At 46.2% G+C, this 15,650-nt stretch overlaps 1 protein-coding gene across 1 annotated transcript; it reads left to right on the top strand.

Annotated features, from left to right (window-relative positions):
• Nucleotides 1-628: 628 nt before the first annotated feature.
• Nucleotides 629-14,884, top strand: LOC128941463 (serine/threonine-protein kinase PAK 3-like). The gene is made up of 12 exons (XM_054283239.1): nucleotides 629-659; nucleotides 1,341-1,404; nucleotides 2,038-2,086; nucleotides 2,396-2,508; nucleotides 2,767-2,884; nucleotides 3,656-3,755; nucleotides 4,037-4,233; nucleotides 4,331-4,468; nucleotides 4,710-4,718; nucleotides 11,894-11,967; nucleotides 12,952-13,087; nucleotides 14,819-14,884. Exons 1-12 carry the CDS (start codon nucleotides 635-637, stop codon nucleotides 14,882-14,884), a joined length of 1,089 nt encoding a protein of 362 aa, XP_054139214.1. The 5' UTR covers nucleotides 629-634.
• The last annotated feature ends 766 nt before the right edge of the window (nucleotides 14,885-15,650 follow it).

The following is a 15,650-nucleotide window of genomic DNA, read 5'->3' as shown; positions in this document are numbered from 1 at the left end:
GGAGAATCCTCGGCAGGCCTGCACTGTAAAAGGGCCGGTGGGTCTGGGCAGGGCTGGAAGGCGGCTCCCAAGGGCCGCTCCCTAAAGGCTGCCATAGAGAAGGGAAATCCGTGAAACAGATCAGAGAAGGGACACGCTGCGGGCTTCTGAGCAGACTGTTGCGTGCCAACTCCGGGCTGATTTCATTGCCCAGGAAAAGACAGGAGGAGGAAAGCAGCAAGGCTCTGGGGCCTTGCTCTGATCTCTTTGTGGATCTTGGCAGCCCCATCGATACCTTGTTGCCAATGTCTTGCAGAACAGCTGAAGACGTGGAGCATGGAGGTGGTCGGGAGGGGCTGGATGCCAGTAGCCTTTGGGCTTCTCCCGAAGGTGCCTTTGAGAAGGGGACATGGGAACTGCCCCAGCTGGAGAGGCCTGGCCGTGGCTGGCAGCACCTTCCCAAGGCCTTGCTTTTGCCGTGCGCTTAGGGGGGGCATGTGTGCCAGCCACCCTTCTGACGGGCAATCCTTTCTTGTCCCAGCGCAAGACAGGCTCTGCCATTCAGCCTGGTGCCGCCGGAGCAGCGTGGCCTGCAGCAGCCAGCTCAACCCCCGCTGCCGGCACTTCCTGCAGCAGCGCAGCCCAGCAGCCCGAGATGAGGGAGGGCCTGAAGAGACTGAGTACGTCCGGTGCATTTCTTGTCTGCCAGAGCAGGGTGTTGTGCGCGTGTCTGGGTGTAGGCTGCGCCAGATGCTGCCCCTCGGTCTCAGAGGCACTTAGGCCTCTCTGCAGAAGGTGTTGTTGTGCTCTGAGGCAGCGCGGCAGCGCTCAGGGAGTCCCTGCTGCCTGTGAGGGCGGCTGGGCCTGCCTTGGCCCTGCCTGGGCTGCCTTGTGGGCCAAAGACAAAAGCAGAGATTGTTTCTGCTTGAGCAGAAGGCTGGCACCTAGCAAGTGACTATTGCCCAGGCAGCTGTCTGGCGCCAGCTGTTTTCTGGCTCTGGTTCTTACTCCTCCTCCGGCCCAGACACTTTGTGCCCCTGGCAGTGGACCTGCCAGTGATGGTGGGTGTGAGTGAGGAGGCTGCAAAGGCCCTTGGTTACCTCTTAGGGCCCCCTTCTTAAGGGCTCATCATTTTGGCTTATCGCGTGGGATGCTGCTCTTGAAAGAAATCAAGGCCTTCTTGGAAAGGCCACCTGATGAAAGGTGGAGAAGATGGCCCTCCCACTTGCTGGTCTCAGCAGCTGGAAGCCGAGGGACCGCAAAGGGCCCAGAGCTGCGGGCAGTGGGGCTGCCTTTGGGACGCTCTGGGCAGCGGCGTCTCTGTGTGCCAGTGAGCGCCCTGCACTGCTTTTGTCTTTCAGGGAGCATCGTGAGTCCGGGCCGGCCAACAGGCAAATACACGGCATTTGAGGAACTCGGGCGAGGGTAAGCGTGACGTCAGCTCATTTTACAAAAGTGTGGGCCAGGTCTTTGGCTGGTGCAATATCAAGCGTGAAGTCAGGCAAGCCCCAATCATGGTCAGGCTCTGGCTTGACCTCGTGTGGCCTGCCTGGACTGCTCGGTCAGAGCAATCCAAAGGCCTCATCAAAGACAAGTTGATGCTGGCAGTGTCTTGCTTGCAGCAGTGAGGAGCAGGAGCTGGGAAAACCCCTGCCCCTGCAGCTTTCGGGCCTGAAAGAGCACCTTGCCATCCAAGAAAGGTCAGATTGTCAAGGACGGTCTTCTGACTCAAATTGTTCTCCCTTTTTTGACACACACATGCATGCACACCCGCACAAGGAGAGAGTTCCCCTTAGGTTGTGAAATGACCTGGCAGGGCGTGCGCCTTGGAGATTTCCAGCGGCCCTTGGTCTTCATGCTGCACCTTAGTGTTCCCTCGGACAGCCTGCGCCGCATGGCAGAGGGCTGACGGGCTGAGGTGCCGTTGGCCGAAGAGATGCTGCAGCCAGGCATTTTTTCTGAGGAAGGCGTCCAGGCAGCCTGGGGAGATCTGCTGCCTGGGCTTGCTTTCACTGCCAAAGGGATAAAGGCGTCTTTCTGCTGCTTTTGTCTTTCTAGGGGGTTTGGAGCTGTTTATAAAGCCCTTGACACCAGCAGCGGACAACAGGTAAAGTGCCAACAGCCCCATGCCATTTTGCAGCTCTGGAGCGCTTTGCCCACTGCTGTGAGCTCTGCTTGGAGGTTTGGGTGGCAGCTCCATGTCTGCAGCAGAGGCTGTTCCTCTGAAATGCAGTCTAGGCTCAGGGCGCAGAATGCATTTGGGCTGGCCTTTGGTGCTTCTGCTAAGCTCTGCTGTCTAGTGACAAGGCGCTTTGGCCCAGCGTGCTGCCTCATTGCACCAACACTCGCTCCGTGCTCCTTGTGATCTCGAGCAGGGTGCGTCTTCTCAAGGTACCGGTGGCCAATGTCATTGCAGGTGGCAATCAAGATCATGTCACTCGAGGAGGAGATGTCCGAGGAGCTGGCTGCCAATGAAATCCTGGCCATGAGGGACAACAGGAGTCCCAATATCGTTACCTACTTAGACAGGTTGGCATATTCTGGTGTCAATGTAGCTTTAGCTGGTGCAAGCGCAAAGAGACGATGCCCTTTGGTCACTGGCAGAGAACAGAGCTGGGGATGATTTCTCTGCTGGTCTCCAGAGCGTGGGAGGAGGTGGAGCTGCTGTTCAATAGTCTCTTGTGGCCCACGTAGCTTGGAGAGCAGCTGCAAAAACCTGGCTCAGGCCCTGGGGTGACTGAGGCTGTGCCCATTCTGTTTCTCCATGCCGTAGTTTTCTTCTTTCAGCTACCTGGTGGATGCGGAGCTCTGGCTGGCCATGGAGTTCATGGACGGCGGCACCTTGTTTGATGTGCTGAGGGCAGTGTACCTGGAGGAAGGACAGATAGGCGCTGTCTGTCGGGAGGTGAGGGATCCCGCTTGTGCTTGCCCAAGCCTGCCCGGATGCTGCTTGCCAGCTGGAGCTTAAGGAGAGCCGAGATTTCTTGCTCTCACCCTTCTTTTGCTGCTGCTGCTGCTGTTGCTGCTCTCATGCCACACAGGAGAAGAAAGAGCATGGGAAGTGTACTGCCTGCCGGTGCCCTCGCACTCCTCAGGCTCTGTTCTTGCACTCTTCCATCCTGTCTGTTGTCTGGCCTTGGTGCTCGCTCACTGGCTCAATTTCTCTTTCTTCCTCTTCTCAGCTTTGCCTGGGAATGTTTGCCTGGAGCCTGTCTGTCTGTCCTACATTGCTTGCCACTGGAAGGCAGCATGCGGGTGGCAGAATTTCAAGCTAAGGGCAAAGAGCTGTCCTCAGCTTCAAAGGATAGCATTGCAGCCTGGATGGCGATGCATTCTGGAACAGCTCGAAGGTGCTGCTGTCACCAGCAGCTTCCTCTTCTGCTGCCACTAGGCTTCCCCAAAATTCTTTACCGTGCCGCCTCCCAGCCAAAGGTGACGCGCTTCCTACCCAAGGCCGGTGGAACTTTTGGGAGCCCAGGTGCCTTTGCTTGGAAATCTAGAAAAAACTTCCAAGAGGGTTGAAGCAGCAAGCTCTTCATGATGACAGCAGCGTGATGTTTCGCCCTGGCTCACAATTCCCTGAGAAAGCCGCCAATCCCGTTGAGCTCTTTCCTTGCGGGTGGGATGAAATCAGATCCTGCACGTTAACTTTCCCTCCCTCCTTCTTCTCTCTCAGTGCCTGCAAGGACTGCATTTCCTTCATTGCCGCCAAGTCATCCACAGAGACATCAAAAGTTGCAACGTCCTTGTGAGCACGGACGGATCCGTCAAGTTGGGTGGGTGTCCCTGCTGGGCTGCAGCATGTCCAGCATATGCCGTGCGCTTGCATTTTGGTGACGGCCACTGGGGCAGAAGCGCGGCTTGGCCAGTGCGTGAATCGTCAGGGTGTTTTTGAAGCGGCCGATGCCTTATTTGCCTGGCTCCAGGCACGTGGAAGGAGAGCTCAGCTGCTTTTTCAGCTAGATTCAGCATGGCCTGGTCAGGCTTGGAGTGGGCAATGGTTTTGGCCGCTTTGCCAGTGGTAGCTGGCTTTGACAGGCTTTGTTTTTGTCCTCAGGTGACTTTGGCCTCTGTGCTCAGCTCAGCCCTGAGCACAGCAAGCGCAGCTCCAGCGTCGGCACTCCCAGCTGGATGGCACCGGAGGTGGTGAGAGGAGAAGCCTACGGCCCCAAAGTGGACATCTGGTCCCTGGGGATCATGGGGCTGGAAATGGTGGAAGGGGAAGCTCCTTACCAGCGGGAAGCCCGTCTCCGGGTAAGGTGCAGCTTAGCAAGAGGGCTCTGTGTGGAGAGAGCTGTGTGTGGCTAGCAAAGGAGCAGGTGGAGTGTCCTCTTGCATCCATGTGCTGTAGGTTTTTGAACTGCTAGAAAGGAACGGGCCCCCAAAACTGCAGAACCCCAGGCACCACTCGGCTCTCCTGCGCGACTTCCTCCGCTGCTGCCTGCAGGCAGATGAGGACAGGCGCTGGTCTGCCCAGGAGCTCCTACAGGTAAGGAAAAGCAAAGGGGCAAAAAGGCCTGGCAGCTGAGGACACCTGCATGAAGGGATGAGGAGGAGGAGTGTGGGCCACGTGGCACAGAAAGCTGCCAGGACAGGAAGGCGCAGGGTGACATGCTGCCCTCGGTGCTCGATGTGTGTCTTGCTGGTAGCCAGGGAATCCTGCTTGAGCCCGCGAGGATGTGATCCTGGAAAGTAAGAGTTCCTTTCTTTGTTCTTTTTCCTCTGGGCAGCATCCCTTTGTGACCTCAGGCGATCCTGCCTCCAGCCTGGCTGCTCTGATCATCTCAGCCAAGCGAGTGCAGGAAGACTGGAGAGGAGACACCTGCGCCTGAGGAGGCCCTGATGCCCCGCCAGCCGAGAGGAGGGAAAAGGGGATGCGTCATCTTTAGGCCGAGCTTCAGCCATCCCCCGAGTTTGAAGAGGAGCTGTGCTGTAGATAGGAAACATGATAGTGTAAATATTTGCTCAGTTTAGATCTTTGGTTAGCTGTTAGGTTAGCTGTTAGGTTAGCTGTTAGGTTAGGTTAGGTTAGGTTAGGTTAGGTTAGGTTGGGTTAGGTTAGGTTAGGTTGGGTTAGAGATGTTGTTAGGTTCAATTTAAAGCTCTGTTGTTTTTCTTTCTGCAAAAGATGAAAGTTTAAAAAAATTAGGAGATGTAGGGATCAACTTTTAAGGACTATAGAACGTAGAGAGCTTGGATAGTAGAGGATTGTTTAGCTTAGGATAGAGTGTTGTTAATTTAGGGAAGCTTTGAAGTAGAAATGAAAGAATTGTCATAATAAGAATTAGGCAGTGAGAGGAAAAGCTGGGCTGCAGCAGAACTGGAGCCTGCAGGCGCTCCAAGCTGTCAGCCTGAGCAGGCCACCTGCAGGACAGAATGCTGAAGATGGAGAAGCAGCGAGGGGATACTTTGTTTGCGCCCGAGTGTCAATAAAAGTCGAAAATATCCCGAGTGTTGTAAGACTCCCTTCCTTGCCAGGCTGTAGCTAAGTGGACAGTCCCTTTCAGAGGCCCAAAGAACATAGGGAGGTAAGCAGCTTTGCTAACCGCAAGTGTGGCATGCCTGCGGGAAGCTGAGAGACCTACAGGTAATGAACACCGGGTAATGAGCTCCCATTCAGGACAACACTAGGAGGCAGATGTGCAGTCCTTTCTGGGCCTCTTGTCTTGAAGATGTCAGGCTGATCAGCAGCAATCACCATTTTGTTGCCACCCTCCTCTCACTATGTCACCTGTGGGATGGAATGGCATTCTCACAGCGGCATCTGGCATTTCCTCCCTGCTTCTCTTCTCCCCCCTTTTCACCCCAGACCCCCAGGGACCCTCTGGGCCAGCCTCATCCCCCACAGGGGTGTGCAACCGCCCGGGCCTCCTGCAGAGCCCCATTCCCACTCTGCTGCCTCCTTGGCCTTTTCCCACATCTGGGCCAGCCTGCTGCTGCCAGGTGTTGGAAACATGCGCACACCATAGCACGCCTGTCTTTGAGCAATTTGATGCAGGAGCCCCTGCTGAGCACGGCTCCCCACCCCGGCCCTTTTCCCACCGAGCTGGGGCTCCACTTCGCCTCCATCTGCTGGCATACGCACTGTTAGGGACTGCTCAGGGCCTGGGTGCTCCTTGAAGGTTGCCCACAGGCCTGAGTTCCACGCCTCCCCATGCCTCCTACCCCTAAGGCTGCCTCAGCCTTCTGAGCACAAGTTTTCTTACTCTAATGGCTTCCTGTGCTTTACTTCATACTGTAAGCAGAAGCACACCGTTTTGATTGTCTTTCTTCTAGAATTAATAAAACTAAGTTGGAAATACTCCTAGATTTTGCCATTTAAAACTTGAGGCAAGTGCACAAAGTAGAGAAGCTTTCTGTGCAGCTTTTCAGTTAATTTGAGGTCTCCTTCCTCTTCACTCCCTTTCAGCACATCTGTTGATTTTCCTTTGCTCTCATCTTTTAAGCTTCATCCCTTGTCTATCGATCTGCAAAAATAGCCTGTAAACGTGACGCAAATTTACTATCCTTTGTAGTTTTCCTCTTCTGGAAAAGCTGAGGCTCGTGTGATCTTCTCCTGTGATCTAGACTTTGATTCCCATCTTGGCTCTGGCTAAGAGCAGAAGAAATGTAATTAAGTAGCTGCTAGTATGATCTGCTAGCAAAGGTCACATTTAGAGCTAAGCATGATGCTTCTCTGCCTCCGTTGAATACACATCTTTGTGTCTAGGCCTGGTGACTTCCAGCAGCACCTGGAAGCTACTGCCAAGGACAAAAGTCTCCCTCTTGCTGGTTTTGACACTGATTTGTTGGTAAGATTTTGATCTAGGTCAAGGAACTGGATCCTTGACACAAAGTGCCTTCAAGCAACATTTCTAAGCATAGTGGGCAATGAAGTCCAGATACTAATGAGTTGTGGTTTGTTTTGCCTCTGTCTAACATATGGTACACTATCCCACAACATGTCATTTTTGAGTGCTTCAGGCATTTAAAACTTAGCTTTATTCTTGTCAACACTTTTCTTTCCTCCCTTCAGAAATCTGCATGTCCAGGTACTAATTTCTTTCTCAGCTTGTTGAAAAGTTACCAGTCAGACAAGACTTGTTTCTTGACCCAGAGATGAGGTAATTGTGAGGCATTTGACACATTGAATTTTTTTTAGTCTTATGAGAAGGGTTAGACCATGCAGACGTTATAATTCACGCTATCACAACTAGAATCTTACTCTTTCTCAGTTATAATATAATATAAGCTTTTCTTGTCCTATTTTGCTTTTTCTTTTTCCATGCTATAGGTGCCTGCAAACCAATCATCTAGAACTCGTCCTCATGGTTCTGTATACAGTGCATACTTCATAGTTGTATTTCTCTAAATTATCTACTCCTATTTGCAAGGGTATCTTTTGAAACTTTTTTCTAACTCCATTTCTCTCCCAACAATATATATCCTATTCAGTGGCATTTCTAATTCAGCATTTCTTGTCTCAAGGTACTCATTTGTAGGTGCATACTGTGTAGGCCTTCTGTCAGGCCCTGAGAACTGTCTTCCATTTCCCGCATTTACCAATATACAAGTTTTTTGCTTTAGAGTCCGCCTCTGAAATCAAAAATTAACACCTATCATGTAATTTCAAGATCTGAAGGGTAGTGTATGTTGGGATGGGGAGAGAGGGAAGAAGGGAAATAATTTAAAAGTAAACTAAATTTTAAAATGAGGCCCTCATCTAATATTCCAGTATTTGGATATGAAACTAACTCTCCTCCTTTCTTTGATCACAGCCAAAAAAAAATTTGTTTCTTTCATGTTATGAGGATTTCTGGAACTTATCCGTGAATTTGCCAAGGCTTGCTATTTCCTTGAGGTTCCTTGTCTTCCTGAGAATGTGGCACCTTTTTGAGTATAAATATAGCAGCTGGAAAAATTCTCTTTCTTCCTTGTTTTCCTTCTAGGAATTCTTTGGAGGATCTACAAGCCAATCTCTGAGAATCCTCTTTAGTTTTGGATTCAGCAGGCCCAGCCTTGGGTCATAAGATGCCTACTGTTAATTTCTTGGTATTAGGGAGTTGTGACCGTGTTCACAGGGGTCCGAGGAAGAGGTAAGAGATGAGGATCTGACTCCATGTTTCAGAAGGCTTGATTTATTATTTTATGATACATATTATATTAAAACTATACTAAAAGAGTAGAATAAAGGATTTCATCAGAAGGCTAGCTAAGAATAGAAAAAGAAGGAATCATAACAATGGCTTGTGTCTCGGATAGAAAGTCCAAGCCAGCTGACTGTGATTGGCCCTTAATTAGAAACAACCAACATGGGCCCATCAAAGATCCACCTGTTGCATTCCACAGAAGCAGATAACTATTGTTTGCATGTTGTTCCTGAGGCCTCTCAGCTTCTCAGATGGACAAATACTAAGAAAAGGATTTTTAATAAAAGATGTCTGTGACAGGGAGCAGTGTTTGTTTTGTATCATTCTGATCTAAAATGGAAGCCTTGAACTGAAAAAGAATTTAAAAGTCTTAGTGCAAAGTCAGTGACTTGAAAGTTAGTGACTTCAAGTGGAGTCACTGCTTGCCATCCCAAATACCCACTTTGCAGACATTCAGGCTCAAAAGTGTTTATTTTTATTACCTGGCCACACTTTATCTAGTTGTAAGGATTTATCTTTTTGTTTAATTTTTAAGGTATATATATGAAGTATATATACCCTATATATATATATATACACTCTATCTATAGTATATATAGTATATAGTATGTATACTATATACTATGTATCTCTCTGCTAGAGATCCACAATCCATCTGAATTTTCATTTGGTGGTGTGTTTTACGTGTGACTCTACTGTGTCGTGATAACTGGAAAAAACACACCTTTTCCTCTTACCTGTCAGTGTAATAAAGCCTTCATCCTTTGTGTCCCAACACATGGAGAATTGAATCCTAGCTGAAACTTAGCAGAGTGAAAAGTACACAAATGATTGCTTTATTCAAATCCAAATTCCATTTTATATGACTCCTGATTTTCTTTTTTTTTTTTCCTAGTAAGTTCTCTTACAAATGTCATAATTGCTGCTATAAACCATGAATATGTACAATTTAGTTTTGCATTTAGGTATGATGAATGATAAAGGCAGACCAAAGGAATGTACCAAATATTAGAACAAAAGAATATCAAGATAGTTTCACTCCCTTTTATGCCCTTGTTGCTAACAATATTGGCTCCATACATTCTTAAGTATACCCCATTCTGCTTCTTTTTGATTGGTGTATAAATACATGGCAAGAAAAGTGGTTTCCCAGCCTTTTAGAAATAAAAACTTTTCCCATAAAGATTTTGGGATGTTCACTTCTTTTTCTTTTTCTTTTTCTTTTTCTTTTTCTTTTTCTTTTTCTTTTTCTTTTTCTTTTTCTTTTTCTTTCTCTTTTTCTTTTTCTTTCTCTTTTTCTTTTACTTCTCTTTTTCTTTTTAATTTTATTTTATTTTTCTTTTCTTTTCGTTATGCAGGACTTAATGGAAAACCAATGAGAAGAATCCATTTCATCAGTGTTGGAAGCCAACTTGATGGGGTGAAATCTGGGAGTTCCCTTGGCTGATTCTGGAGAGCAAACAGGACTCATGTGTATCCATATAATTTTATTTCAGAGCCTTTTCTTCAAAATTATTTCTTTTTTTTTTAACTCATATTTAGGCATAGGTTAGGTTCCTCGGGTGGTGGGCTACAAGGAAGAATTTCCTTCTGCCACAGAAGTCAGTGTTCCTGCTGCCTCACCTTCCCCCTCTCCTTTCCCTGCAGCATGGTGGAACCTCTGGAACCACTGTGCCAAGGAACAGCCCAACTGCCCAACGGCCACAAACTGCCCAACTGCCCAACGGCTGCAGCGCTGCGCCTGTCACCCTGTGGCCCCACTGCTCCTACAGCACTCTAGGGCTGTGTTTGTTCTCACATCTCTCTGGGTGTTGACAAAGTTTGTGTCTCCAACAGAAAGGTCTCAGCATGGACCATAGGAAGGTACTTGTATACTTTTAAGTAAAGAGGAGAGCTTTCCTCTACACATCGAATGTTTAACAAATGCAAGCACTGCATAATTTTAAGATGGCAATCTTGTAATTGCTCAAATGAGAAATGTTTTTCATTTCTTCTTTCACCTAGAATAAAAATGATGGAGAAAAGAAGAGGAGTTTTTAGTGCAAAACAGTGCTCCAACTCTTGAGTCACCTTCCATTGTAGCTGTAGCAGAGCGCAGTAACCATCAATCCACTGTCATTGTCTCTGGGAGTCTGCCACCAAATCAAGAAGGGAAACAAAGCACCACAAATGAAATGCATGGCATGGCAGAGGCACAGAGTACTGCAGGGCAGATGCAAGATCTCCAGTCTCACCAAAATATTTCTTCAAAAGATTTTGATGCCAGGGTCAGCTCCAGTAGTGGTAATCAATCAGAGCCAGAGCATGCTGAAAATGGTAAAGGAAAGGGTAAAAAGAACTGTCTTCAACCTAAGCTACTTTCATTTTACCATTGCGCATGTATCTTCATTCTGTTATAGTTTTGCTGCTGGGAAGTGAATTTTTGCAGGAAATAGTAGCCTACTGTCTACTTCAAATGTGTGGAAAAGGTGCAATCATCTAGTGAAAAAAAATACAACTGCCAGGAAGTTTCTTGGCCTTTTGTTAGGAATTGTGATGGTTTCAATGAGGAAAAAAGTATATAAGAATGATGTTTTATACTGGACTTGAAAAGAAAGGCCCAGAACAATCTGTAATACAGAGTGTAAGGAATATTTCTTGTAGCAAGATGAAAGCATTTTGAGTGCCCTGCTTATAAGTAGAAGATGCTGTTTCTTGCACAAAACCTGATTCTCTGTAAGCTATTTAATTTGTGGGAGAAAGTGCCGTTATTGCATGTTTGGGAAACCATTGCTCCTTGTGAAGTTAATGTTTTGAAAAATGGAAGTCAAGCTGATATCAAACATTGACCTTCTTAGCTGGGTTTCACATTCATGTGATTTTGAGATTCATCCTGAGACCACCAGAGAGAAGAGGACAATAAACACAACCAACACTTGTGCACATGATGTCAGTGTATTGCTGCCTGCATTTTAACTGCTGGCAAGGCTGGATTCAAAAGCTTTTTTGTGAAAGTGACTGGCTCTTTTGCTGTTCATCAAAAATACAGATGCGTTCACTGTGCTGTAGTGCCTGAAAAACACTGAGGAAGAAAATGCTTGCCTGACTATACTCCTTGTTTTTTTCATTGCAACAGACTTCAGTTAACAATTAGCTGAATTTCCTCAAAATGCCCTGAAGGTGTGTTACTATAATTCATCTGGAAACGTTGTTCTAAAAGAATGCAATAAAATGTGTTTCGTTCAACAAAGGCAAGAGTTTGAACGAGGTCAATAGGCAGCCATCAAAAAACATATCTCTATCGATTTGTTAATTGCAGATGTATATACTTGGAGAAAAATGCAGAGAAATGCAGGCTTTTTTTTAATTGTTGTTGTTGTTATTTCCATTTCTTTCTACTTTTTGGGGTCTTTTTCCTCCTTTATAGTGTTTAGAGGACAAAAAACCCTTCAAAATGCTCAGGGAAGAGACAGCTCCTCCAAAAAGCAGAAAACAAACCTCAAAAGATCTGTGAACATCAAAAAGAAGAATAAAAGTAGTAAGTACAGCAGCTCAGTGTGAAATAAAATGTGTGAAAGTACCATTTGTTTGAAATGAATATTAAAAAAGGTGAATAGGAGCTAGGACGTAATAATCAGTCTTGCAAAGTTTTTTAAAGACTATATAGCTCCATAAATAGAAACATGTGGATAATTTTGGCACCTACATGAACACATTACAGTGCCTCTTTGCCTTATTTTCTGATGCAGGCAATTTATTTATGGCTGTGATTCTAAAGCAATAAGTGCACTGCTGTCGTGATCCAGTTGGAGAGTAGAGTGGACTATGGCTATACGAACCTTGAGCAGCTGGATCGTATTCAAGAATCTCCTTCCAGGAAGTGTGTCCCTACCCTACCTCCCTATGTTCACCCACACACACATTCAGTTAAACACCGGCCAGTTTTTGGGATGGATTGTGGAGCCACAGTCTCCTACTTTTATCAGCCTTCTAGGTCTGTAGGACTATGGTTCCCATAAATCCACAGAACAGATCTGAGTCTACGTGCACAACAACTAACTGGCTGGTGTTTCCAGTGCAAGGGTTCCCTTTCCCAGCATGCCAGAATTAGTGGGCTCCCATTACAGACAGGACCTGGTTTGAGGTCCTGTCCCTGGGCACCCATGGTGTAGAGAGCTGTGTGCCAAGCTGCTACACCAGGATGGATTCTGTCATGTTAGAGTAAGACAGGTCCTGGTAAGCTTTGGGTTGGGTGGGAAAGTTGCTTTGTTTTGTAACAATCTACCTTCCCACAGGAAAATGTGGGCAAAGTGGAGAGAGGGAGTCTGATCTAAAAGAACATGATAGTCATTTGCCCAAAGGTTGCAAATGGAGTTTTCAAGTGTGTAGGTATCTTTTTTGAAACATGCCTCTTGTGGTCTTGTGGCATACTATAAGAAGGCTTTTGGAATTTTCTGGTTTTGAGCGTTTTTTAATTCTAAAATCACTCCATCCCCAGTTTGCCTAATTTTGCCATACATCCTGATAGTTTTCCTTTCTTGCTGTTTTACTCCTTGTTCTCTGTTTCTTGCTCAGCCTCTAAGATTTTAAATTTTTAAATCTTCCCCTTCCATTTTGCCGTAATGAACCAAGGCTTGTTTAGTATTTCTTGTAAGAAGAAGTTTCAGTGTGTTTGTGTCGGGCAAGATAGCGATAATAAACAGTAGTTGCTGTTTCTCAGCTTTGCTGCCTGCTACCTCAAAGTACATCACTAAGATTTGAGTACCTTCCCGTTCACAGAAGCCTCAGAAGGCTTGGGAACTACTGCAATGCAATAATTAACAGAAATTGTTTAACTTGCAGCTGACTTGCAAAATTTGAGTAGCACCGAGCGCATAACAGTTCTCCAAGCAAAAATGCAGGAAATCCAGAAACGCTACCGGCTGCTGAAAGCTGAGTTGGCTGCCATTGACCGGACAAAGCGTTTAAAGAAAAAAAAAGAGGTGGAAAGTAAGTGCTGGGTACTAAAATACATCTTTAGAGAGCTAACTTGCATGTCATCTTACTAAGGTTTTTACAAGAGTTGGGTAATCTTTAGGGAGATTACTGCTGTTAGTATGTTTATGCTTACTGTTCTTCTGAAAACAGTGGATACAGTTATTTATGACCTTTAGAAGGTCCAGATCAGATACCCAATGATGATGTAAGGGGAGAAACATGAACAAGGCAGTCATTCTAGTTATTTCTGTTAAGGCAGAACTATTTTATACAGGAAACAATATACAGAAAAAAAATAAAAAACCTTTTCTAAGCAGCAAAGAAAGAATGGGTTTTAATAACTTTTTATTTTTTGTCAAGTGAGATACATTTCCTGTAGCATTGCCTGTGTGCTTAGGCACTTAGGATTTTCATCTTCCTTTCTCAAGCTGTTTTTCTCTGCTTCAATAAGGTGTGAGATAAGCACGTTTCCTTTATATATATTCCAAAGCTATAGTTTCAAGGATACAAGTAATATTCTAAAATTATACTTCACAAGGTTATTATTGCAGAGCTTTTTATGGATTAAATGCAAGCAAAAAGCAACATCCTTAACACTTTAGTTCCAATGCTCCTAAATCAACCAGGGTTAATTGCAAACAAGAGATAGATTCAAAAGATAGGTTCTTTTTCCATGCTTTATTTCCCTCAGTTATTATTAGAATTCACAGCTCTCCCATTGTCAGGGCCCACACATTTCGCATTCACAAATACACACGTTGCCTGTTTGTACCTGACACGAAACACAGCTTTGTATTTTACACCAAGAGCAAGGAAAAGGGACTCTATTCTGGAGAGAAGGAGTTTGTCCAGTCAAGAAAATGTGGCAAAGGGAGCTGTCTAATATTGTTTATTATCCAGGTTGGGTTTTTTTCCCATGGAATTGCTTCTTTTCATATACCCTCTGACATTAGTATTGTTGCTGTTACCATTTGGTTTTGTATCTCATTGCTGTTTCAAGTAAGTTGTTCTTATCTTAACCAGTGACCATTGCCTTTCATGTCTCCAATACTCCTCTCCAGCATGCTGCAGCAGCATGGGGGAGCAAGAGAGAACAGTGTGTAGTTTGGTAAAGTCTCAGTGGGGGCACTGAACTAGAGAGTATCATTCCTAAACCACAAAAGCCTTATTTGTGTCCCAGTGTAGGGCTTGAAGGGTTGAGATAATAACAGATCTGGCCAGTGTGAGCTGGAAACGATTTGATCTAAGCATTAGTTGTATTAGGTACAGAGCCAGTGGTCACAATGCTGCTGGGTCTACTCATGTGCGTGTGCTACCTAACTCCATGGTGGGTGGAGCATGACTGGGTGCCACCAAAGCCTCTCTATCATCCCCTCTGCAGCTAGACAGGAGAGAGAAAATATAACAAAAGGTTCATGAGCTGAGGACCAGGAGAGATCACTCACCAAATACTGTCACAGGCAAAACCAGCTAGAATTAGGGATATTAATGGAATTTATTACTAACAAAATCAGAGAAGGATAATAAGAAAAAAAACAAAAACACCTTCCTCCCACCTCTTCCACCTTCCCAGCTCTATGTCCTTCCCTTCAGCATCACAGGGAGACAGGGAATGGACAGTTCAGTTAGTTCATTGTGTGTTTCTGCTGCTGCTCAGGGAGAGGCATCCTTCTTCTGCTCCAGCATGAGGTCCCTCCCACTGGAGACAGTTCTCCATGAACTCCTCCAATGTGAGTCTATCCCGTCAACAACAGTTCTTCACAAACTGCTGCAACAGGGATTACTCTTCCACTGTGTACTTCAAGAACAGGCTGCTCTAGCATGGATCCTCCAAAGGGTCACACGTCCTGCCAGGAAATCTGCTCCAGCACGGGTTCCTCTCTCCGTGGGTCTGTAGGTCCCTGCCAGGAACCTGCTTCAGCACAGGCCTCCCATGAATTCACAGCCTCTTCTTGGCATTCACCTGAGCCTGGCACTCCTCTGCAGACTGCAGGTGGATCACAACTCCCCACCTCCTTCCCCGCTTACCTTGGTGTCTGCAGAGTTGTTCCTCTCAAATATTCTTCTGCTCTTCTCTGGCCACAGTTGCATCTGTGCAAAAAGGTTTTTTTTTCCCTTCTTCTTGAATATGTTTTTGCAGAGTCATTACCGTGAGTTCTGATTGGCCCAGCCTTGTCTAGTGACACACCTGTCCTGGATCTAGCTGGCATTGTCTCTGCCAGACAGCAAGGAAGGTTCCAGCAGCCTCTTACAGAAGCCATCCCTGTATCCCTCCCAGTACCAAAATAGAAACTAAATACGTTTCCATATATGTACTGTGTGCCCATTGTGTTTCTTTTTCAAAGCATGGAGAGGGATCAGGATTGCTCCGTTGCACTCTCTGATATTAGCTCATAACATGATAATATCAAGGGTCATTTGGGATCTGAATTCAGTGTTGCTCTCCTACCCTTACCTAAGGTGCTACCCTTGGGAGCCAATTATTAAAAGCATCCAGAGAGAGGAAAGAGGAGGATGATTTTCCCCAACCTTTTGCCTCCGTTTACCCCTTCATGCCTATTACAACAGCTTTTAAGAATTCTGAAT

The sequence above is a fragment of the Melozone crissalis genome, unplaced genomic scaffold (genome assembly GCF_028551555.1).
Source record: "Melozone crissalis strain CALT ecotype California unplaced genomic scaffold, PUWL_Pcris_2 ptg000036l_1, whole genome shotgun sequence".
Lineage (NCBI taxonomy): Eukaryota > Metazoa > Chordata > Aves > Passeriformes > Passerellidae > Melozone > Melozone crissalis.
This window is presented reverse-complemented; position numbering and strand designations above follow the sequence as displayed.